The 26,528-nt window shown below is 34.6% G+C and overlaps 2 protein-coding genes across 3 annotated transcripts in view; one reads left to right on the top strand and one right to left on the bottom strand.

Annotated features, from left to right (window-relative positions):
• LOC145932930 (uncharacterized) overlaps positions 1-26,528 on the top strand; it is a 143,995-nt gene that overhangs the window by 99,016 nt on the left and 18,451 nt on the right. The window lies entirely within an intron of this gene.
• Ntan1 (N-terminal amidohydrolase 1) overlaps positions 1-26,528 on the bottom strand; it is a 50,479-nt gene that overhangs the window by 8,089 nt on the left and 15,862 nt on the right. Inside the window, exons 2-3 of one of the 2 annotated variants that reach the window (XM_083031410.1) lie at positions 17,358-17,476; positions 574-764 (exon numbers count right to left, since the gene is read on the bottom strand). In XM_083031410.1, the coding sequence (XP_082887536.1) occupies positions 574-763 (190 nt within the window). In that variant the 5' untranslated portion in view covers position 764; positions 17,358-17,476. Of the gene's footprint in view, positions 1-573; positions 765-4,641; positions 5,323-17,357; positions 17,477-26,528 lie in introns of those variants that run through there. The other variant, XM_083031411.1, reaches the window with a different exon arrangement.

The raw sequence follows: 26,528 nt of genomic DNA, 5'->3' as shown, positions 1-26,528 counted from the left end.
AAACGTTCCTGCGATCTTAAAATTTTTAATTAATTTCGCCGCGCATATATGTATGTATATACCTTTATAACATTAGAGGTAGAGGGAAAAAAATTATCATAAGAAAAAAGTCATCTTTTATAGTGACTTAAATTTAAACGTGAAGAATTATTATTTACATATTTACATCATCAACTTTCCCGTATCTAATGATAGGTTTTCAAGATATACGACTGGGTTATTTTATCTGGAACGCGATAGTCTTCTATAGAAACTAATGTGTTTTATCTAACACGCATTTTCCCGAGCTTAATGACCGTAGGATTGCTTAGCAGTGACGATGTCAATAAATTGTGCGTACGATAACCGTTTAAATATCTCATTATATCGCGCGACGAGAGATTTATTATTCCTGTCCGGATTCATTTCAGACAAGTCATTTCTTGTGACGATCGTCGGCGCGTTTGTGTAACTCTCGAACGCGAGATTCTTTTTCATCTCCGTGTGTATGCACTCGTGCATATGATTTTTTTTTTTTTACAAACCGAGCTGCGCTTCTGTAAAAAGCGGCTCGTATAAACATATGGCGCTTACTGTCTTGCGGCAGAGTCGCAGCCATCTCTCGTTGCTGGACGTAGAGGAGGCCCATCGGGCCCACGAGTTTCGCCGATATCGAGTGCAGCCGGGCCGCACTCTCGCGATATACCGGATGGGCGGCATATAAAGATCTGCTGTCCGCGGGTATTTCCTCCTGGAGAACCACCCCGCCCACCACTAGCACCATCCTGCAAAAACGAAAAGAAGACGATGTCGATTAGAGCAACATATGGAAGATAGACTTATCGACTAAAGGATGATTACACGTTGCGACGTCTCGACGCGCATGAAATTCATTAATTCCGCAGAACAATACGAGCTCACGAGCGGTTGATAATTTATGCCACTGGCGGCCATTCTTCACCGATTCATTTCCATTTTATTTCTCCACTGACGCACGTGATCTTAAAAATGGACGACGAGAGATTTCTTATCGCACGAAGTTCAAGTTTGTATCTGACAGGCAATAAATAAAAAATAGCGTTAAAAAAACGTATCTCTCTATTGTTCTGCGGTTTTACCTCTCCTCATATTTTCGTTATGTATATGCTCTACTGATATACAAATGTATCAATATATAAATTTTATAGTAAATATGATTATTATTATTAATTATTCACAAGGCGACAATTAACAATAATTATATTTTAAGAAAGAATCCCATATTCACAATAGATTAATGCTATTATAACTACAATTAAAATCGCAATAATCTTCTTCAAAATCCACCTTTTAAAAAGCTAGGTCCGCGATAAACGTTTTTCGAATCTTTACGGATTGAAGTACCAAATAATAAAAAAAAAAAAAAACAAAACAAGTATTATAATAAAAAACTAAGAATAAAAAATTAATTTTTTATAAAATTTTTCAATCAAATTTTTACAAACAAGATTTTTTGGGGAATATGTATGCGGTGCTCTCATCGAAATAGATGTACGCTCTCCCTCTCGAGTCATTTGTAAAGCGAACGGTCCGGCGCGTATATGATCTCGCGTAATAAATCATAACGGGCGAATCATTAAAATTAATTTACGGCAACCGTAAAGCAAAGTAATTGTCGCGCAACAGGCGGGTGTTAAACGTCACGCGCGGTTGGCTTATCGAATATAAATTCCGCTCGCGCGGGAGAGAAAACGCCCTCGTTCTGCTTCGATCCTCACAATGAAGTCCTCGGGCTATATCTGCGCGCACGATCGAGGCTTAGCATTGTGTGACAAAGCCGGTTACGGGATCGAGAGATCCGCGATTATCGGGCATATTGTCGACACCACGCCACGCCATGCCACGCCACGCCAAGTATCGTCTCGTCGCTCGTGTTGATCGTGTTAACAATCGCGATAACGAAGCTAAACTAGATCGGCTTATTCCGGGGTGAAGACTGTGAGCTCGATCCCGCAAAGTTATCCACCGTGTCATTACGAGCGACTTTACTCTTGGATATTCAATGACATTATATCGGCGGATATATTGGAAGAGAATGGATTATCCGATCATTGTATGAGAGTACAAAATTATTGGATATATGCATACAGATTTTTCTTTAAGAAAAAAATAAGAATTTGTCTCTAAAATGCATGTCCATGGTATTTCAATTAAAATATGTAAGTATACTCAATATCAATAATTAATATAATATTTAATTTTCTTAGCACAGAGATGCGATAGATAAACACACACATATATATATATAGTTTGTTCAAGAAACAAACCAATTTAGTATACAAGATTTATTAATGTTTATATATCGCATGTCACGGTTCTTTTGTATTATACAATTATTAAGTAATAATAATCATTATGAAATATCTGGACAATATATCTTATAGTTTACATGGTTATTGATTGCTATCATATTATACTTTTTTGTAATCAATGAGATATATTTTATATTATAAGATCCGATTTATATATTTATAATAATTTATAAAAAATATAGTTTATAAAAAAATGACATACACACTTATTTCCAACCGTGAGAAATTACATAAGACGCTTTAATCGCACGCCCATCTCTTTACATAAATCGTCCATTGATCTAAGTAAACATCGAAGTCGATTAATAAAACGTGATGATTATCATCTTCGTTCGATCTTAGCGTATCCGTTCTTGCTAGAATCCGAAAGGATGATGCATCAGAGAGCGTGGCTCTTCTTTTATTAATCGATAAAAAAAAAAGAAAAGATTCCAAGTAATTGCGCGCTCCATGCGCGATTATAAGTGCGGCCTAATCATTAAGTATATCGATGACGCTCGCAAAATGGAGCATCACGACAGATATGGGGTTTTCGCAAAAACTCGCCGCAGCGTCCTCGTGCACGATGCAAATCGTGGCAAGGACTAAAATAGATCCAGCGATCCACATGTCGTGTCTGCAGCTGCTTCTGCGAATATAGAAATATGCAACGCGCGACAAAGCTGTGCCTCTCTCATATTCCTTCTCTCTAATAAATTTTTATTTCTTTGTTTTTTTTTTACGGTTAATTGCATATAATATAATTATAATAAAATTCTACGACACACTATCGATACTCTTTTTTTTCTTTTATAAAATTTAATTATTATACATGCTATATAAATATATAAATCCCTTTATTATTTTTTTTATTATTTTCTCTGTTGCTTTTCTCTTCTGAAATAGTGTTTATTTGTTTATCATTGTTACAGGAACATAACAAATGCAAATTGCGACAGATCTTTCAGATTGTGTGAAAAGATATAAAAATATGGTTGCAAATTAAAAGGATTACAAATTAAAGAATGCGCGGAGATAAATTTTACGCATACTTAGGACGAATTTTATTTTACATACGCAAGAGAGATGTTACCTTTAACATGATGTTAACTTTACTCAAATAACTGCACAATTCTATGTAATTATATATCCCATTCTCTTTCCGTCGCTCTAGAAACGAAGGGGCAGAAAATTGCAGGACGACCAGCCGGGCGGTATCTTATAGTCGCAAGCCGCGTACAATGCATGTAGGTTTCGGTATTAAGGAGCACGGTACTGTAATCCAGATGAGATAATTGCATGTTTTGTATTCGGTGGAAATATCGCGGCTTAATTATATGGCGCGCGACATGCGATGCACAACTGCGCCTCGAGCGAATACTACTCGCTCTCGCTGTTCGTAATTTCGCGTTTGTAATTCATTTCGTTCCGTAAACGATGCGCGCCACGTGACGAAAATCTTGTGCCGACGTAATTAGAAATTTTGGAGACTCGCTCTTCGCGTTAACACAAGCTCTTGAGCTTCGTCTACCGCTAACAAAAAATTTTTTTAATTTTGAAGATACGATTTAGAATTTATTGTTAGTCGACATGCATTGCAAATTTTGACTGTAGAATAGTCGCCTTCATTTATGCGAAATATATCACGATGGAAAAATAATGCCCGATCTTTAAAAGTGTTTAACGAGATTAGCAGTGAGAAACGTCAAACGAAAATAAGATGCTCGCTGCGCGAAACCCTCATCGCCATCATAATTGTTGTGCGCGACAGGCTTATGTATAATTATTTGCATCACGAGCAGTTGCTTGTCTAATAATTAGATAAGCTACGGTCCGATCACGTGGAAGCCGCAGCTATGCTGACGTAGCGTAGCGACAATTCGCGCAAAACCAACATTATCGCGCGATATCCGCGCGCGTTTGAGATAGCTGTGTCTTATGTTATGTATAATACTCGAGGAAAAGCACTCACACTTTGTTGCGATATTAGTATATATCGAGATTTCTTATAATAAAATATCATATCAATAACAGATGTATTGCAACACGTTGTTTATACATGTCACACGATTATCATATGGATTGCATTCAGAATATTCCAGAGCTCCTCCTTCCGAATAATATGAAATTATATATACATATATATAAAAGAGATAGAGAAAGAGAAAGATAAAAAGAAAGACAGAGAGAAAGAGAGAGAAAACGTTCGGAAAATTATAAGATACAATCCCAGAGCTAAATATAACAATTATTTAGATTATTTATCATTGCGATATGTAAAATAAAATCTAGAGAATCTCATTTGTGTTCTATGCATTGTATATGAAATTACCTTATTTAATTGATTCCGTTTCCAGAAGAAATAATAAATAAATAACGATTTTTTACGTTTTAATAGAATATAATACAGATACGTGATATATGTTATACAAGTATATGCATCTGTTTTCAAATTTGTAATCTTTGCCACGTGTAAAAAAAACTATCGAATTGTCTCGCTATTGAAATTCTACAAGCACTTCACCGCGAAAAAATTTCAAATACTTTTTATTTCATTGTTATTTCGGCCAATATTTCTCGATTCACACGATATGCCACTAAAAGTATCTATTGCGTGTCACGAATTCATCCACAAATATTTTTTATCACATATTAGATAAACTTTTTTTATTTTTTAGAGAGATAGTTCGATTCCACCAATTTATTTTTTGTCGTGATTTTAACTCGCTAATTCGTATTATCAAAATTAAAAATCGAAAATTATTCGATCGAATTGCATCTCGATATATCGCGCATCACTTTTCGCGAATCAATCGCGAACGAAACAGGAAATTTCAAAATTTCCGCAGATGTATTTCGAACAAACGCGTCAGAATGACGACTTCCGGTTCATGATGCGCGTTGGCAGGATGGTCCTCGTGCTCCGAGGATCTCGCGAGCAGCCACCGATCGAGGATCCGAACGAGCCGCGACTAAGTTCGTTCGACGTTTTCATTCAATCGATGCCGACTGTCCCGGAGCTCATTAACAAATCGCGTTAATTATGGTTTCCCTTATCAGCCGGAGCGGCGATTGGACGGCCGCGTGGACGCGGTAGGACGGGTTAAAATCCAAGCGGGACCAATCGGGGCCGGCTCATCGATCGGATGTCGGGGTACCGCGAACGAGAAAATAACATGTTTGGCTCTGTCGGCAGGGCTTAGGAATCGAAATCGCCTCGATCCAGCATTTTTTTCCTTATTCTTTCTGCTTGCACCGGTCGAGCGGCGCGATACATCGTGAGAGCGCTCCTTCACAGATTGGCCAAAAAATTCGAATCATCGAATTTGCAAGAATCTGATAACTTAATTAAAAATAATAAAAAATCGTATATGGCATTACACGTAATTGCTAGTAATGTCCAGTAAGGAAAAATAATGCATGATGAATGAAATGCTTCAATTATGGAATTATAATTATAATATATTACATAAGTACAATGATCTTTTTATTACTATCTTATTATTGATCTTATTACTGATCTTATTATTACTATTATTAAAAGTTTAAATCCACAAGTTGGCGAACCAAATTGATTTTACAGATTTAAACTATTATTTATTAAGATATTGTATGTATTTATTAATCCGTCATTTTATATTGCGTTTTACACAATCTATATATTTTGATATTAAAAATAAGATCCGAGTTATTTCCCTATGCGCCACTGAATGAACGACAGACGTTGGAAGCTTTTTTAAAGTATTTTACAAATATAACTACGGATCGAAAATCTTTTCGTCCCGTGAAAAGACGGTACCGAATGGAAAAACAGACAGTATGATACTATCTGGATATATGTAGATATGTAGATATATGGAGAAGGGTCAACCAATGTGTATTTTCACAATGAAGAGCGAAAAATACTTGGACGACCTGAATAAACAGTTACAGATTCCGCTCGATAAATCGCGCACAAAATAAGAATAATAAAGGATATAAATACTGATTCTGCAAATAGAAGATATCGAGTAAAGAAGTCGAGGAAAACTCTTGTTTAAGTAAAAAGTAAAAATTATCTAGCGATCCAGTATCTCGAATCTATTTTACTGGCTCTCTACACATTTAGTTATAATTAACTTAACTTAATATTTATTTTTTTAATTGTATTAAATATCTTTGTATTAAATTTCGAAGCTGAAATCTAGGAAGATTCGAAGAAAGATTCATTTCTTATTAAAGCATTGAATTCTTATCCGGCTTCGAAATAATTGATTCAAATAAATACAACATCACGTTCTTCTTTGTAGTTATCTGAATCGTAGCATCGCACTGCGTGATCATTAGTCTACCTAAAGTTATGTTAATTTCCTTCGTTTGATTTGGGAAGGCGATAGGAAAGAATACTACACTTTGGAATACTACATACAATTTTATACAGCACGACATCAATGATGTAGAACGCTTGAAAACAGCTAAGGCAAATCCATAAACATATAAGGATATAAGCAACGATACATAAATATCCATAAATATAAGAACACAAGATATTGAGATAAAGATTTATCTCACTAAGAATATTTCGACAATCATCTCGACACCCCAAGGGGTTAAAAAGATTCATCCTTCTCGGAAGACGGCTGCTACGAGGTGTCTTCGTACAAACGAGACAAGAGTGAACGACAGCCTTCTAAGTATAATCGAAGGGTCAGAGATCTCCACCCCGAGCATCAGCTACCCTCAAAGAAGTTCGAAGAAAGGGAGGAGCGGGAGGAGATCGACCTCGGGGAGTCGATACGATCTGAACATGGGATTAGAGGCGCGTAACCAAACGTTATCGATGAGATTTCAGATGGACGGACGGACAGACGGTCTCGAAAAAAATGCCTTTACATCAGATTAAGGTGCGCGATCTCGAGCGCGAATCTTCCGCGATCCACCCCTGGAACGAATCGCGGCACCGATACGATACCGTACGGATATATCGGTATCGAGGAGAAGCGGAACACTCTCTTTCGCCGGCGGCACGCCTCCTCGTTCCCGGATCGATCCCAAACGATTTACGGCGGGGATCGACGATTAAGAGGATCGCGCTCTCACCCTGCGCTGCCTCGCCTCGACGTCGAGCAATATTTCTTTGACCGCGTGTGAGAGGAAGAGAGGGAAGTATTAACCCTCTCCTCGGATGGCTTTTAAAGCTCGGTACGTGTCGTCGCCGATTAATGCCGACCGCGCGTTTTCCGTGTAAAAGCACAAACTGAATTTATCGCGGATTCCGAGCAAATCTTGGATATACCGGGTGTTCGAGACGATTTAAAACGTGCAACAGGCTAATATGTTCAATCTTTTTTATTCCAGCTTTGGAAAAATATTTGTCGAATATTTGTTTTATTTTACGATATTTCGATGTAGTGAATAATTCGAAGCTGTATAATATTCTCTCTTAAATAATTGAATTAGACTAATATTCTAACAATATAATATACTGCAATAAAAATTAAAAAATTGCACATACTCTTATATTAATATATATTGTTTTATATATAATTTCTTATATAAGCTACATAAGAATATTTATTTGATGATGTAAGATATTAGAAAATAAGATTTCTGTATTAAACCATCTGCTTTTCTTTAATAAGATCAATTTTACTTAATATAATAATTTTTATCATCCATCACACGTCAATTATAATTATTTTGAGTGCTTCGAAAAATATGCACATAATATTCTCCATTATTTCATGTATAATTGGATATAAAATCTGGATATTAAAATAACAAAGTCGTCATTTTGCTAACTAGCAAAATTTACTGATATTCAAAAATGGTCGAAGATGAACAGAAAATGTATAAATAAAAAATGAGATAAAATAAAAGACGATTCTAACAAAGACGAGAAATCTTGTGCACATCGTCAAGTTGCGCGAGAGCGGCAATTCCCATGACGCGCGGAAAATTAGAACTGCGCGGACGATGAGATTATACGGCGCGGTAGGTAGATAGGTATGGCTATTGTTGTGTGCCGACGAAAATTACACTCTTCAAAATCCATTGTACTAGATTGCCGGCCGTGCCAGTAGATTTTCTACGTCGTTCCTGTATCGTCGTTGTCGTCTTCGTCTCCATCCATCTTATTCCTCCTATATCATTGTTCATCCTCTCGACGTTTACTTTCGATATACGAGGCTAAATCTCAGCGTCACATTATCGGGATGCATCAACTGAGAGATGCATCGCGATATGGTAAGACGTTTGCTTTCGCTAGCCCTGCTAAACTGTTTTTTTAGATTCTGCTACTTTGTTGGTTAAATATTGCTAGTATGTATCTATAGTATTCCTGTTATTTTTATATTTCCTTGTTTTATAGTCTTTGTTTTGTATATTTATGTAAATTCTAAAACATTTATATAATTATAATAAAAATTATAGTTTATAGTTTGTCATATATTGTTTAATAGAATATAAGTTGTATTATATATTATATATTATATAATATATAAAGTAATTGTAAAAAATTTTTACAAAGACATTTCCCTTTATTTTTTGCTCCAAAATTAAGAGATGTGTTAAAATCCAATAACGTTGTTTTTTTCTTAATTTTCACGTATTTCTTAAGTTTCTATTCTATTAATTACGTTTGATGATTAATCTTACCGAAAATAAATAACAACGAAAATAAACAACCACGAAAACGAAACTGTAGATTATTGCGCTAAGGCAAGCGCTTATTTTGAACGTCTTGACTGATTTAACGCCGTTTTTACTTCGCGCCATTGGAAGATAATATATGTATACATGTGCATGTAAATGAGAGCGATATAAAAATCGAGAAAGCAAAGTCATTCAGATAGTGTCGAACATAAATATCTTCGCGCGAGTATCTGGAACAGAGATAAGAAAACCGCGATGTGTGTGCCTAGAATCGAGATATATAATTTCCGTTAAAACGATTCGAGAGAGACGGTTCTCCAGGAGCTATTTGATTCGATATAAAACGACTTTATAGCAAAAAGTCGCGTAAACATCGATTTTGTGACGAGCTTGCAATATGCCAGCCTCGTTATCATCATTCTTTTCAGTTTCTCATTCAGCTGAAGAATTTTATCGGATTTCAGATACAAGAACAATATTTTTTTAAATTATTTTTAGCCTTAAAATGAACTCTGCGAAAATATTCAAAAACAATTTATAATCTTTCTTTATAATTTGCTCTCCCAATCTTTACTTAAATTGCTAAAATATCGCAAAATATGTTATTGAAATTCATATTAAGCGCAATAATTTTATCGATCATATAATTTCTGATATCGAGAGATGGAATTTTTTTTTCAATAGTAACCTAACACGTCAATAGCAATGTATAGGCAATATTTAGTATTGACATTTTTTTCTCATATTATATTTGAATAGTATTTTTTAATTTTCTACTTTTATATACGAGAAAAAAGTTAGTGATAGAAGCAGATTCGCTGATATTCTATTTACAAATGATTTTGTATATATATATCGTCTCAAATTTCTTCAGTAAAATTATTTCACCCGTATCAAATTTAATCGCGAATTTTGATTTAAAAAGAAGAGAGAAAGAGAGAGAGAATTGCCGGCGCGACAGAAGAAAATTACGGCGATATCGATCGAAAATCAGCGATGAGTATATGCAATTATTGACGAAGAGGTTGGAAGCGATCCCCGCCCGGAATACAAAGGAGGCGAGGAGAAGACAGAGGGTGGACTCGAGAGAGAAAGAGAGACGAGGGGCAAAACGACGAGGCCCTTCGTGACCGTAATCGGCCGGTCGGGAGGAGACTACTCAGATCGAGCCACACGGAAATCCACTTGAAAAGTAGCCATTACCTTAATTATTGGTCTTTCTATAAGAGAGGCCATGGAGCGGCGGGGCTCTGCGTATTCAGTATCAATCGTCGACGGAATCCCGAGGATCCCTCGGGATTCTTCGCGATATCCTTGTCACGGAATTGAAAAGGAGAGCATAATTTTGATTTGCAGTACTTTTTTATGCAAGCAATTTTGTCTATTTTTTTGTTTTACTAAATTACGCGAATAAGAAAAATAATAATTTAATTCTGTATAAAATTATTTTAACATTTTTTGGCTCAAACATAGGTTTTTGTCAGCTTACAGTTATATTTCGTACACTTCGAAAAAAATACAACAATAATAATAATAAAAGATGACTCTGATTATCAATTAAAAAATATCGATACCAGTAAAAAAATATGTCACAATCAAGGGCAATAAAGAGACTGAGGTCAATTAAATCGGCGGAAATAAAGGCGACAAATAAATCATAACGGGAACTGAATGGTTTCCCCTTTTGATTAAGAGAGCAGGAAAAGGGAAGTAATTAAAGCTGGGAATTCGAATAAATTGGCAGCGAACACTTCGGAGAGAAAGGGAAACGAGGGGAGATCGGTGAGCCAAGAGTAGATCGACCTTTAATAACCGCGTATCGGCGTTCACGAGGCCGGTTCTTCAAGACGTTCTCCAAAAGGATCAATGAAAAAGCCTCGATCGAGCGAGGCATCGCTCACTTAAGGAATTAGCGATAATGGCGGTGCAACGCCGTGCAACTTCGTTGCACGCTATTTCATAATGCAACGCTATCGAAAGCAAAGAGAGTGGAGTGAATCCACGGGGGTGAGTTAGCGTACCGCTGGTAATTCATGATGCTTTTGCGCGGATCGATCAACATTCGGTGGAAAACTAAATCATCTGAGGAACTTGCATTTTTTCACTAATGCGTCTTTGCATCCCTCTTTAAATTTCAAGTGTCAGAATCAATAAACTCTATTCGATCGAAATTTAACTTATAAACTGTAACAAATTTTTAAACTTCCACAAATAAACAAACAAATAAATATATATATATATATATATTATAAATTAATATCTATAATTAATATATATATATATGTATGTATTTGTGCAAATTTATAAATCTATAAAGTTAGTCAGTATATATAAAATATTTCTCAGATTATTTTTATGAATTTAGTTCAACTGCGCCAAAAAATAGAAGAGAAAGAATAAATTACAAGCGACTTGTAAACCATATTGCACATAAATTTGCCCATCCATTTGAACATCCATACATGCGTATTTACGCATCGTATCCATTAAGAATCGAAGATACATGTGAAATTGCGTAAGTACGATCCTATGGCGGATCATTATTATGACTGATGGCGAATCAAACATCGATTTATCCACGCATTATTTTCAGACTATAATTTTACACAGGCATATCGCGAGCATAAGAAAAGTTCTTTTATCCATTTCTTCCTCCCTTACTCGCAGAATGCATGCCAAGCACGTACGCACGTACGCACGCACTGCTTGTACATACGCGTGTACGTACACGATCGTAATTATGTTCGCGCGATCGTGCCGCTGTTATTTATTTAAGCATGCAAAAGAACCGTAATCATTAACGCGTGTATTTTTTTTCAGAATTATCTTTCACGCAGTGCGCGATACTCTAATGGCCGGTGATCTCGTCGGCAAAGATGGAGCAGAGTTCGTATCGCGAGGATATTTTTTCTAGACATTAGACTATTAATCAATGTACGTATGTATAGGATAATATAAGTGAACGAGGCTTAGAAATGCTCAAGCATTTAACAATTTAGCGTTTAACGACTATCGTCAGGACTTACAATTAATCTATTATTAAAATTAAGATCGAGAGTTCTGACATATCCTACATTTTTTTGTCTCTATTAATAAATCTTACATTGCAAAAAGATCATCCTAAAAAGAATTTAAAAAGTGCTTCAGTTTAAACGTATACCTACTTTGTTTTTTTCGCAGTGAGACGAAGCGTGTTAATGGCGCGAAAATTTTGTGTTTATTATTTAGAGTGTGAATGATGATTATTATTTATTATTTATTATTTAGAGTGTGAATGTGATTATGATCGCGCACAAAGATGTTGCGGAAATTCTAATGCGCGTTAAAATGACGGCCTCTCCTGTGTCTTGAAACACGAGGATGTAACTACGGATGGATGTAACCGAGAGGTCCCCTTGTATCGGGCATCGCTATATCGTATATAATACGTACACGTCGTCTCGGTCGCTGTCCTCGAACTTGATTATCCTGATGGAGATCCGTATCTGGTGCGGTAATTAGGCGTCTAATTAAACTGGTTAATTAATACTACTAAGCGCGCGTGTGCGAGGACCGGATATGATGGCCTTATGCAAAAATTGTCTATTCGGCAAAGATATTTATTAAATCTCACTGTGTGTATATAGAGAAAACGTGTATATAAAATTAGAAAAAGTTGACAACATCTCTCTCTCTCTCACACATAATGAAGAGAATGAGAATGAGATCATTTTAAATAATCTCGTTTCGATGAAATGTAGATAGTTTGTAGAAAGAAGATGTAAAGAATAATATTAAAAATCAAATATATGTACATTTTCAGCTTCTAATCCCACGAATGTTAACATATTACTATACTATACATTATTTTCATGTTAATCGCTTCTTCTTAATTGAGATTTATATTACAGATTGTTTCCTTATTTCATTAATTTATGTATGACAATATATTGACAATTACAGATATTATAATATCATACAATTCGCGTATTTCACTCACGTTAAATCTTGATTGATCAAATAATTCAAAAATTCACTCGCGCTGGAAACAGCAAGAAACCTGATCGTTTGTTAGTATTCGATTAGCAGAAATCACTCGTTGTATTTTTATCTCTCAGTCTACTGTGAAAGAACAATCGACAATAAATGCCTTCATCCGTTCGACCTGGCAAACTCTCTTTTTCGTCGGTGGGCACATCTCTCAGAATCAATGGGCCCCTGTCTTTCTTACGTTTATTGACCACTTGCATTCCTTCTCGTGATGGAGAACGGTTCCTATGCAGGATCATTGCGGTTGATTTGTTCAAACGATCAAAAGTATGAATAGAAAAATTGGTATAATATATCGATTCTTGATATGTAAGTTTTTAATTTTGCGCAGCGCTAATTATATTATGTATTTTTCTTTTTTACATCACAAAATCGCGAAAAAAATAAAAAATATGAGTAATATGCAAATAAAATTATTAATTGAAAAAATTATAAAAATAGTCTTTATAAGAAAAGACATGGTTCAAGTTCATTAATGTTTTAAGTCTAATTCATGTAGCAAATCGTTTGCGCCACACAGACGGTGAAGAAGGCTTAGGAGGATATATTAAACGAGTTCAATTTGTACAGGTAATTCGAAAAACGCACGTGTTCATTATCGATGCACGTGGGCGATGCCACGGCCAATCGGTGCCGCTGTCGCGGTTTTATTGGTCAATCAGCATCGATTTATTACAAGACTCGCAAAAAGATTCGTGTTCCAGCGTTTTATCTTGTTATAGAATATTACAGACAATATCGTAATGTCTTTCATTTGCAAATGCTCAATTTATTTTTAATTTTTCTTAAATTTACTAATATTTAATATTTTTAAAATTAATTTTAAAAATTAATTTATTTTTAGAATTTATTTTTACAATTAATTTTTAATATTTCAATAATTAACAATATTAATTAAAATATTTTATGTTAAATTGTGAATATTTAAAATTGTACGAAGCATAACGTTTACCCTATTTGCGTGCACCCCTAAAGTCTAATTGTTAAAAAATGTCTAAATTTTTCATTATCTATAATTATAAAATTTGATATCGTGTCATTTGTATGTGTGTGTGTAATAAAGGAAAATTTGTTTGCTTGAATTGATCTATAAATCTTTATAAAATATATGTGTAAAAAAACTTATATATATCATATATCGTATTTTTTCCAGAATCTGGAAAAAAGCTCGGTATATGTGTGATAAATAGAATCAAAACTATTTCTCAGCTAATTTTAATCGTATCAAATTTTTCTTAATGTAAAATTAATCTGAGATACTTAATGTAAAAATTAGAAAATTGCTATTAATAGTTTTCCAAAACTATCCAATTTCAAAGAATTTTCTGTAAAAAGAATTACAATTTTATATTCGTCAAAAAATCCTTGCTTGAAAGAACATTTCAGATCTGGGACATTCTATAAAAGTAAGTCATCATATATACATATGATGCTAATAGATGCATCTTTCATTAAAATGCTTACATATATCTCCAAGTTTATTTGACTGAGAAATAGAGCGAAACGCATCAAATAAAACGAACGTCAAAGAGTTGGAAAATCGCGATTACCGGAAGTGCGTCAGACAGTGAAAAATCGGCCGTCATCGCATTCGCAACAGTTGAGAATTCCGTCAACGAGAATTCTGATAAGACGATCTGACAGATGAGACGTTGGACTCGTTGCCTGGCGTCGTCGTTATCGGGACCGACGATTTGATTTCTCAGTCGATTTCTTATTTTGTTCCTTATGTTCCGCGTAAACACAGAGTCCTCTGCCGCTCGGAACAATTTATCTGTTTTTCATTTCACAATACGAGTTGCGATGGACGCGAAATTTTCCACTGTCTGACGGAGGCTGCAACTGTTCTCCCGATGCAAATAATGAAGTACGATAACCATAGTTTTTGCTGACAAAGCCGTTATACGGACTGCAGCTTGAAACATTATTTTTTTAACATAATAATTATTTTCAGCGGCTATAATAAATTGTTCAACGTTAAATTAAATTAATGTATCTAGGCAAAGTACACATCTCGAAAATAATGTATGAGAAAATAAAACGCACCGAATAAAATTAAGGAAATTCACATAGTGACTAATTAAATGCATATGCTCGAATTATATTCTTTTTTGAAAAAACACGTACATTTTGCATAAATATTGACAGATATTTATATGTATCACACATGTATGAGTTTGGAAATTATTATGAAATTCAAGAGGGAGAAAAGCGAGTGTGTGCGAGCCAGGAATCGAGTCCCGGAGGGTCGATCCGGATTTTCATACCGAAGGAGAAGGCCTCCTCCACACACCGGGGACTATTAAATTTATGGCTCTTCCCTCGTCGAAGGGGGAGACGATAACATGCATAATAAGCGCGCCCAGATAACGGGTGACGCATAAGTTACGGCCTCGCGATAAACGAGGCCCATGCATACCGTGGAAGGTTACCCTCGATGGTCGATGGTCAAAGGGCCACGGAGGTGCACCCAAAAAGCTCTTTTGAAATTTTTATATCGTGCTAAGATTAAATAGATCTCAAACGCATTCAAACAAGTAGACGACATTTCACATTCAATTAAATTATATTCGTGTTGATATTAATTTAGCAGTAATAATTTTATATATAATTAATTAATTATTTATTTATTTATTTATATATATAATTAATTATTATATATAATTATAATTGAGCAATTCTTAACTATTTGTATGAAAGTATCGTCGAATTTCTCATTAAAAAAAATATTATTTCGTCTTTAATTCGAAGTCAAAATTAACGAATCAATTTCAAATAGAGAAAGATATAATTACATGATACTATTACGCCGATAAATATTATCCGAAGCGATACAATTCAACTTTATAAATATATACACACAACAAATAAAATATATAATAAATTATATATCTTATTTTAATTAATATTATTTGCTTTCGAGACCGGCAACATGAATATTTATTCGATTTAATGCAATTTATCTTTTCAAAGGATATATCTCACAATAAGAAAAACATTCTCTCGCTTAATTTAATATGTAAATTATCAGCTTTACTCGTGTTTCGCTCGAATTCAACAAAGGACTGCATCGGCGTAATATCTCATGCTGCATGCGAATGTCAAGATATAATGATCAATTATTACTCATATATATGTATATTCGTATATAACGACAAAGCTTTATAATACTGATAGATCCGGCAGCTCCACAATATATTCAAGCTGCGGAAGATAACTTTTTTTTTTATTTTATAGCTTCGACGTAGTCTGCCAGACTTTGTGCTCGCTAATCGTCGTGGTTATAAGAATATAGACATATTAAGTACCGCAATAAAGTGCCAGATTTCCGTCGTGAAAGTTGCTCATACACTTAAATTTCGGCGGAAAGGTATACGGCTACTGCGAAATTAAATATGACGATCTTATATCACGATGTTTTTCACGCGAATGCATCAAATGCATTCGCGCGAATTTAAAATCAAGCAACTCGAGCAAGAGGTAAAATATTCATTATCGATATTCCTATTCACAATACGAGTGGGAATATAATATAATAATAAAAATTGAACATTAGTATTTAAGATCTCTGTAAATAATGATTAACTATTATTATCTAAAGAACATAAAATCGGAAAAAACGAAAAAATCATTAATTAATGACTGTCGAATTTGAATCCGAGCAATTCTTTTTCTGTTTATTTCTTTGTGTAAGTCAAAATAAAAGAAAAAAAAATACATATATATAATAAACTACACGAGGAGCGTCTTTCACATGCTTTTTCATTAGAAAATTAGTTGTTAAATTTATACAAGTATATTGGGGAGAAGGAAATAACTGTGGTTTTGTATCATTAACACATATCTTTTTCCACGCGAATGCCTGAGAGTTAATGTCTCCATTCGACGCAGCTGATATGCTCCTCGCGAAAAAAGAGCGAGCAGATTATCGACGGCGACAATACTGAATTAGATATGTATCGGACTGAAATTCATGGGTGTCTCGTCGCACATCTTAATCGCAGAAGCCGAGTATGCACCTCTCTCTTTCTCTGCCTCTCTCTTTAGTCGAGGTCGGTGTCTTCGCGAAGGCACCACTGCGCTTATCTTCATTCGCTATTGGAGACTATCGGCTGGGATAGAGGCGAGTCTGACTCGCCAGCCGATCCTGAAAAACGCGACCTGCTTTCCCCCCTGCCTTCTCTACCCCCTTATCTCTCGTAGGTCTTCGTCTTCCGTCACGCGATTTATCTCGGAGCCCGTTTCACCGGTTTCCGTCCGCTCTCTTATCCGCTTAATTTATTTCCCATATCTCTTGAAATCTTAATAATGACGCGAGTCCGACCTCGCGCGAGTTGGACGGTGGCTCATAGTATGTATGTAGAGAAAAAATCAGGAAGCACTTACCTTACGGATTTCTGCGGATGTCTGTCTCCTCAGGCGAATTGGCACGTTCCCGCCGCCATGGTCAACAGGCCACTTCCGCCTCTTCGGCCTCGCGCTACCACGTGTTCAGCAGGATGATGCTGAAACAGTAAACAAGTCGGGATGGTTAGAAACAGAACAGATTTAGGAGTACACATGTATACAATATATATATATATAGATTTTTATAATGTAAAATAAATCGTTAATAAAGAGCGAGTGATTTTATTAAACATATTTGTCACTATATGCAATATGTTATTTTTTTCTATTATCAGAAATATATATTTCGTGCTATCATATATCGTAAAAAATTATAGCGTATAATACAGAGAACTTTGTATATAATATAACTCAGTAGTTGAATGTCGTAATTACGAGGACCACGTGAGGAAGCGATAAGTGAGATGATTTATCTTAAATCTGGTTATCACCCAGTGGTTACAAGAGATAAATGTCGGCAATGAATCTGTCTCTTCGATACTTTTATAGCTGACATGTACGCGTGTATCGATAATATACTTATCGTTGATTATTTATTTCAGAACCAAGCGTACCTTTTTTATCTTGACGTTTATATATTACTTTAGTTTGTTTTATTCGACAAACAACTACTTGAAAATTTAACCATTTTAAATGATCTCTTAAAGAGATTACAGATTTATAATAGAATTTTATATCACTCCGAAAAACGATGCAGTTGCCTTAAAAATTTTGACAAGTGCAAAATCCAGCGCGTTAATTAATAAATTTTCATTCAGAACTTTCGTTGATAACTTTCCGAAAGAAAAGATCAAATAAAGCATTTTAATTATTTAATTTACAACCAATATCAATATATTGTATTTCTTTTCGACTACAATGTATCTTATGTATATGCGCATTATATTATCGAATATTCAATTGTGATCATCATATGAATATTTTACAAATCCAGTTTTTTTATTGTTATAGTTAGATATATATGTAATTTTAAACAAATGCAATATATTTCTTTCTACTTTGTAGTGTACATATTTTTATATATAGTATATTTAAATGAAAAAAATCTATTCACATTTTATTTTATTTCACACACGCAATTTCTAATATTTTTATTTTTAATATTTAAAAAAATGTAATATTAAAATAAATGTAGATATCATTTTTTTAAATAGCAAATATCTTAAAACGAAAGAATATAAAAAATTCGCGGCCAAAAAGAATATTTAGGAACAAAACCCGTTTATAATTCAAACTCCCTCTTGCGTATGTAAATATGCTAATCAAATTTTTATTCTGCTTTATGAATTTTGACCGTTAAGGAAATCGTAAAAATATACCGAAATAGTCGCGAGTCAAAAGTCACAAGCTGCACTCGAATGCAGCTTATTTCTTTTATTCAACTATATCTCTTAAGCTCATCCTTGGCGAATCGTTGAAATCCTTCGTTTTATGTCGCTTCCTTGCTCGCGCACCTGGCGAAACTTGTTGTTTATTTAGAGTCCAGTTTATGTTAATTATTCTATGTGTAATTTCGTATACTGTCTCAATTGCCGATTCAATAAATCAACATTCAATAAAAAGGAAATTTGAAAAGAAGTGATATTTTATTTATAATATATTGCAGAATCTGTCGAATTTGGTTTGTGCAAGAATTGCTTATACCGGGTGTTCGAATAAAACTCACAGCAAAAAGCTGAGCAACAAAACGATGCAGCGATTGAATTTGCATACAGTGGTCGCAACCAACTGTCGGGATTTGCTGCTGTAATATTTATGAGATACGACTTCCTTCGATTGTTTGTAAGCAGCTACGTATAAATAACACTGTCATCATACGCTTGCCGATCGTAGTTTTGTATAAAAATTAACGCTGAGAAAATTGATCTTAAAACGAGATAAAATTAAAATTAAAAATCAGATTTTTTGGATTAAATTGAACATAGGAAATAAAAAGTAAACAAAGAATATTACATGTCGCAAAAAATATTTACTAATAAAATTATATAAAATATTATGTAATTATATAAAATATTATCTTCTCTTTAATTTAGATGATATAAAAATTAAAATTCTTTAGATTGAAAATTGTAAAATTCCTAATACTTTTACTTTACATCTAAAACGTAAAAATTTCCATGTTGAAGGAAAAATCGACTGTATACTATAATCAACAATTCTGATACATATTACTGAGGAATAACGTTATGCTGAATAATGTGATAAAAATTCGAGTGAAATTAATTAGAACACGCCAGACACATTGGCGAATATTCCAAGCGCGATTATAACGCCAGTCGATACCTCTTACCCGAGTCTGTGATCGGATGAATAATCGCTTCCTTTATTTAGCGCCCGAGGACATGTTACCCGGGTGATTTATATAACTGGAACATGAGATTTAATTTCCATCGTCGATTACCAGACAGAGTTAATGTGTTTATCAAGGGATACTTGCGGCGTAAACGGGTGAAAAAATCCTAGCCAGAATTGCGACATCACCGTTGATTAATGCGCACCGGAAAATTCACGTAAGCGGTATAATCAGATCACTAATATCGAATTAATAATGCATGCAAAAAGATTGAAATCGTACGGAATTTTATGGAAAATTTTTCCTTATCATTTAAGATCGCTCCGTTATATGTTTTAAATCTTTTAACAGTTAATTTTTCCTATTTTCAATATACTTTGCATCCTTACGTTGCAAACTTTTACAATAATTTTTAATAGATCCTATTCTATCCTATTCTCTGTCTAGAAAAATCAGAAAATTGTACTTGATTTTTGCTGATTAATGCTTTAGGTTTCTGAAAATCTTATTTGCATCTGAAATATGTACATCATAATAATTTCGTTTAAATTTTATTTCACTTCTGGACAAATAAAGCGACGTTTGCAATTATATTGCTATTGTTAAAACTTATTCAAATATGTAAATGGCTTTAATATACAGAGAATATCTTTCTTTTTTTCTTTATACGCGTTTGATCGAATTTTTTATTAAATCTTCCTGTCATCCCTATTTGGTTTTTCTAAAATACTCTACCCTTTATCAGGAAATCCGTCTCAACATTCTCGTTTATTGACGAAGTATGCTCTGTTATTTAGAGAATTAAGGATCGTCGCACTGGTTGGTACAGCGGTGGCTGCGGGATCGCAGTTACGCAAGGCAATGAAATACAAACAATGCTTTCTTAACATAAGTACATCGGGCGTCGCACAGCGAGACATGCGCGCAGAAATGCACCTTCGCTCGTAAACAATAATAACAATATTTGTGTCCGCGGCACACGTTAAAGATGCACACGTGCATGCGTATAGTCATTCCTTTCGCTCGTCTACATGCGTCTATGTAAGTGCATATGCAGTAACGTACCATAGCATACTGGCTCCAACTTGCGTCCCTACAATTACTACGTATGCGTGATTTAAAAATAGAGGTAGGAAAATTATTACTAAAAAAATCGCTTTGGTCTCTCGTAACGAAATTATTACGAATTCCAAAAGGAAGACATCGAACATGATTTTTAATGGATTAAAAGAAATTCGAACGAGTAATTTAAGCATGGGGGCTGCTGGTGTCACTTACAGCACTGCGTGTGTGTCCGCGACACGCACACAGAGATGCTGACACGCACACAACGTGACGAGCCGCATTCCACGAGTGGAACAACCGGTACAACATCACGATCCAGTGGCTCTCATTCGGCTCGATCGGGTGGTATCGTCTCCCGACAGGAGGAACGTTATGCAATGGACGAAGAAGTCAGTGGCCCGGCAAATTCGCGGACGATGAGATGGCCCTTCCGGGTCTACCTCGTCCTTATTTTTCTCTTCCCTTTTCTTCGCATCCGTCCTTCCCCGACGCGTTCGCGCGCGCAAACGAAATCGAAAGTCGCGCGCGATCACGAAAAAGCCGAGCGAATCCCTTCGGATACTGAGGACGGACTTTTCTCCGAGGGTGTTCTCTCGGATAATGTTGAAATGCGGTGATCCATTCGTGATTGTACTCGCTGAATCGCGCGCTCAGAAATGAATGTATTAAACGATCGAGTTTTTATACTTTTAGATGTATCAAAAGGATGATATTGTAGATATAATTTAATATATAAAGTGCAATGGCTGCTCGACTGTACGGCAGTCGCAATGTTTAAAGAAGAAGATGACTGGCGTAAAATCTGGCAAACATACATCTCGTGAAAACGATGAGTGAGTAAATGAAAGTGTACTGGGAGTTTATAGAAAGTTTTTTAAAGGTCTTAACAATAAAAAAATTAATAGAATCAATTTCATCAATTCCACAATTTTTTTCTATTTTTATAAGTTTGCATTTCTTTTTTACTTGATTTTATACGTCTACGAATGTAAAGAGGAAGAGATAAAAAACGAAATAATAATAAAACGAAGATATTCAAATGGAAATTGACATGGGATAGAATTAAAACCGTGAATGTTCGAATTGTCCAACTGACATTGAATATCCTCTCGATAATTTTACTATTGAGAATGGCAAAAATATTTAGCAACAATGAAGTATATCTCTCAATATTGTTTATCGAAGAATTTAGCATTGAGAGTCGCTTCTCTCAAGATAGAGAAACTCTGAGATGAACACGCGGTCTTTTAGCAAATAAACTGCCGGCGAAAGCTTTAATCGATCCTGAAGCTTCGTTGCGGTGAACCAATATGACACAACTATAACAGAGGATACAGATTTTTCCCATAGGTACTCTAGGAATTAAGGTTCGCGATGGGACAATGAAATCACCGAGACAATTAAATTTATAAGCAAATACCGACGATAACGTAACGGTATATCCGCTGTCAAGAAGATAGACGGCGAGAATGCGGCAGTCGTGCATTATGACAAACGTATAGAATGCGCCTGTCGTTCCTTTCGATATGGGATATATTATATATTCCGCGAATGCACGTGTCTGCGTTTATCTTTCGGATGTTACGCGTTCGCGGAACTCGTACAGCACGTTGCACGAGATATCTGTTGCATAAGATCACGTTGAGAAAATAATAATTAATAATCAATAAATTAGAGCACTGAGTTTTTTTTTTAATTGAACGATTTATCTCACTTTTTCTTTCTCAATAAATTTATTTTGATTCCTATGCATTATATGAACATGCGATAATGATACGAAATTATATAGGTACATGTATTATACAGAATTATTAAAACTTGTAAATACTGCATTAAACACGTAAATAGTCGACGTTATTCGTTACTCGATTGAACATCATCGGCATGAAAATATTTTTCGTCACGCTCAAAGAGTTTTTATTACAGTGTTAAATCCGTAACGTTCTTTTTCTCGTTCGCCAATCAATGCTGCGTGAAATCGAAATAGAGATCGTCACGATATTGAACATCTTGAGAGAGATATCGCGATCTGCGGTTAGAACCAAATTATGAAACGCCGGGCATAAAACATGGATGAGAGTGAAATTACCCAGGAAAGCCGGACGGAAATGTGAGAACTGGTTGGACATGTTTGAGCAATCTCTTCTGCATTACGAGCAAAGCAAAGATATGATCGCAAATGTCAGAAAAAGAGAGAGAGAAAGAGAGATTCATTATTTCTATATTTAACAATATTTAAAATATTAAAAAATATTTAATAATATTTAGCTGAGGAAGAGTAACATTTTACTTTGAGAAAGTACATTAATTTATGAATAACAGAATAAGTAAAATTTGTGTCTTTTTTAATATCTTTGTTAAAATTTTTAATTGTATCCTGAACTAATTGTAAGATTACTCACACATAAAATAATTATTAATATATAATAAATATTAAAATAACAAATCAATAACTATTAATATCGAGAGATCAATATTTGCTATAATGATAATTGAACATATAACTAGCGATATTTATCGCTCGTAAATAGTGAGATATATTGTGTAACAAAAAAATTTGCAGCATCCATCGCGTACACGGGATTCTATCGGATTTAACCCTTTTGGTTGATTTACAACCGGCGATGAGCGCGCGTTAAAATTATCGTCCGAAACTCCGAGCAAACGTCGAGGTCCCGCCCTAATTTCCAATTCCATGGGCCTCTCGCTCTCTTCGCGGGGAAATTACTTCGGGGACACCCGGTGCATCTAAATTTCTGGCTTGGCCATGCTTCGGGCTAGGCCTGAACCTGAGTTTCTGATTTATGTGGGCTCCCGAGGGGAGTCCAGTTGCCAGGTCTCCCAATACACATATACATACACAACCCCACGTATATACGTACACAACGCCTATACATATATACCGGTACGAAGAAGCGCACTCGGTCCATGTATATATACATATACTAATGTAAGTGTGTGTATATTTGTACATAGTACAGAGTCTATCGGAGCATCCAGTACACGTAGCAGCGTTTGTGAGATCGCGCGTGGGTGCCGATTTCTATACGCGGATTTTACCCGCGGGATGGATGCACTCGCGATAGCCACTCACTCATTTATCCATCATGAGAAATGAAAATCATTGCTGAGGTATTCAAAGCGCGAAATTAACGATCTTCATCGAGCAGTACTTGACATAGCTAGTTGAATCGCGATACAACGGTGGTGATGGTTAATCGTTGGAACTTTACGTTAAAAGATCTGTACATTACGTATATACCAACGCGATCGTGAAAAAATAAACTATGCATACGAACTGTAATCGAATGAGAACATTGAGACACATCCTAGAAAAAAATATATTAAAGTGAAATAATATGTAAATTAATTAAGTATTCTCCATAATACATAAGTACTTTGTTGGTATTTTTTAAATATCAAATATTTTCTAATTGATAAGTTTTTTCGTCCTTTATATTTCAATATAATAGATTCTTTTAAAATAGCAAATAGTTTTATCGATGCAAGACATATATGGCTATCAATTAAATATTAAAAATGACGAAGATTAAATCGACCAATTCTGGCAAAATTGAACTTTATTAATTCACGACGTTTCGACCGTAGATTTCGGTCCTTATCAAGTGCTGTGTTCTTAAGACATTAGTCAAATAAATAAGTTATTCGATGTACAGAAGATAACATGTTTAAATAATTAGAGAAGAGAAACGACTGTGTTGTATATGATAGAAATGATGAGTCAAAATATACATCGAATAACTTATTTATTTGACTAATGTCTTAAGAACACAGCACTTGATAAGGACCGAAATCTACGGTCGAAACGTCGTGAATTAATAAAGTTCAATTTTGCCAGAATTGGTCGATTTAATCTTCGTCATTTTTAATTATTGTCTGGTGACCCTACAGTTAACATTTGTTAAATATTAAAATCAAAAGCTTTGAATTAGATGTAGCACAATATAAACCTCGCAATACAAAAGATATCAAATACTATAGATATTAATATATTGTTCAAATTAAATTGATTGTCGCATAAGAATAATAAAAAGTTTTATATAGACATATATAATCGAAAGAGAAACGATCTCTTATCCGTCTCGTTTTAAAGATAGTGTGTACACATATAAGCACATAATGTACATGTGTTGCAGTATCGCAAAGTGCAAGACATGATTATACTTATGCATCTTCACGCGGCAAATTGCAACGTGAAATTATAGGTACGCGAAGTTTATACAATAAAGATTAATGCATACGATACGAACTCTTGCGGTAACTCCCGAGCGAGCGTTGCACACTTAAGATAGGATAGTGTAAACGCAGTTTACTATATATGTATACCTACACACAGGATGCGCTTGCAACTTGTGTATCGCGCAGGTGTATCGTAGTCCTCAAAAAGTAGTGGCTTAAACGGTATGAAATTCACAAGCCAGTGAATAATTAAAGTCGCAATTGCATTCTACGTCCTACTTTGCGTACCTAGTTTACGTATGCTATAGAAACAAGGCCACTCGAGACAGCAAAGTTTCCAGTCAAACGTGAAATGTGTACGCGCGATCACACATTAAACATTTCTTCTAAATATTCGATTAAAAAATGCATCCATCACGCATATATGTATGTATTTTTGTGATGTAAATTGCCATACGAATAAATTGAATTTTCTATCATATGTCAAATAATCAATAATAATAATAAATTATAATAAATCAAATATTTTATATATGCATACATATATAAAGAAAAAAAAATTATATATATTCAAAAGCAATTATTTATAAATGCTTATGAAAATAATATAATTTATTAAAATTTATTACTCGTAAAAAGTATCTCTCTCTCTTTCTTTCTCTGCCTCGAAATCATGTAACGTATAAGATAATGCAATTAAACTTGGCACTATTCCGTAATTTTATCCTACTTGTGTTGTTCGATTCTGCATCACACGAATCACGTGACTTTCACCGATATACATCGACATACAGCATCCAGGTGCTATCTATTTTTTAACCTTGATCTGTATTCCGCGTGGATTCTCTATCTGCGCGCGCGCATCGTATCAATGTAACAATTTCCACGTGGCACGCATACACGTGCGTACTTTAGCAGTTCACAGAACGTGTTAGAGAGTCACGTATCTATGAGAGCAAATGAAACCACCGCATTCTATCTCGTACCAAAGGCATTTAATTGGAATGACAGCTACATAGCTTTGCACCACAAGCATGAAGTTATTTTATTTATTTGTTTCATAGTAAAAGAATTGTCATTTTTAGTAATATAATGTACAGTCAAATTAGACAAATTTAATTTAATAAAAATATTTTTTATTAGAGAAAAATAAGTAAAAATTTCAGCAAAATAATAAATCAAAATAAAATTAAGTTAAAATTAAATCAAACAGAAGATTTGGAATCTAAATAAATACAAAAACATTTGCTTACTAAGAGAAGCAGTGGGGGTCATTAAATAAACTTTTCAAACGAATAAAACCTCTCAATGAACATGTTCGCAATTGAAATGAATCAAGTTTCGTTCTTTCTACGGAAAGATTTTAATAATCAACATAGGTATATATAGTATGGCAATTTGTTCCGGCTAATAAAATCTAGTGCTGTACCATTATATAGTTTATATAGTTTATTCACTATACTCAGATCTTGCTGTGGGACACGTTTATGCGCAGATACATAGTCGTTTGTTTCGCATGTTCTACGCTACATAGACGGGAGAGAAGCTCTCTGTGCCTTCTATATGTATACATATATATGTAAGTTTCTCTC

This window comes from Prenolepis imparis, unplaced genomic scaffold, assembly GCF_030444845.1.
Source record: "Prenolepis imparis isolate NDT839.2.m4 unplaced genomic scaffold, iyPreImpa1.0 SCAF_2, whole genome shotgun sequence".
Lineage (NCBI taxonomy): Eukaryota > Metazoa > Arthropoda > Insecta > Hymenoptera > Formicidae > Prenolepis > Prenolepis imparis.
This window is presented reverse-complemented; position numbering and strand designations above follow the sequence as displayed.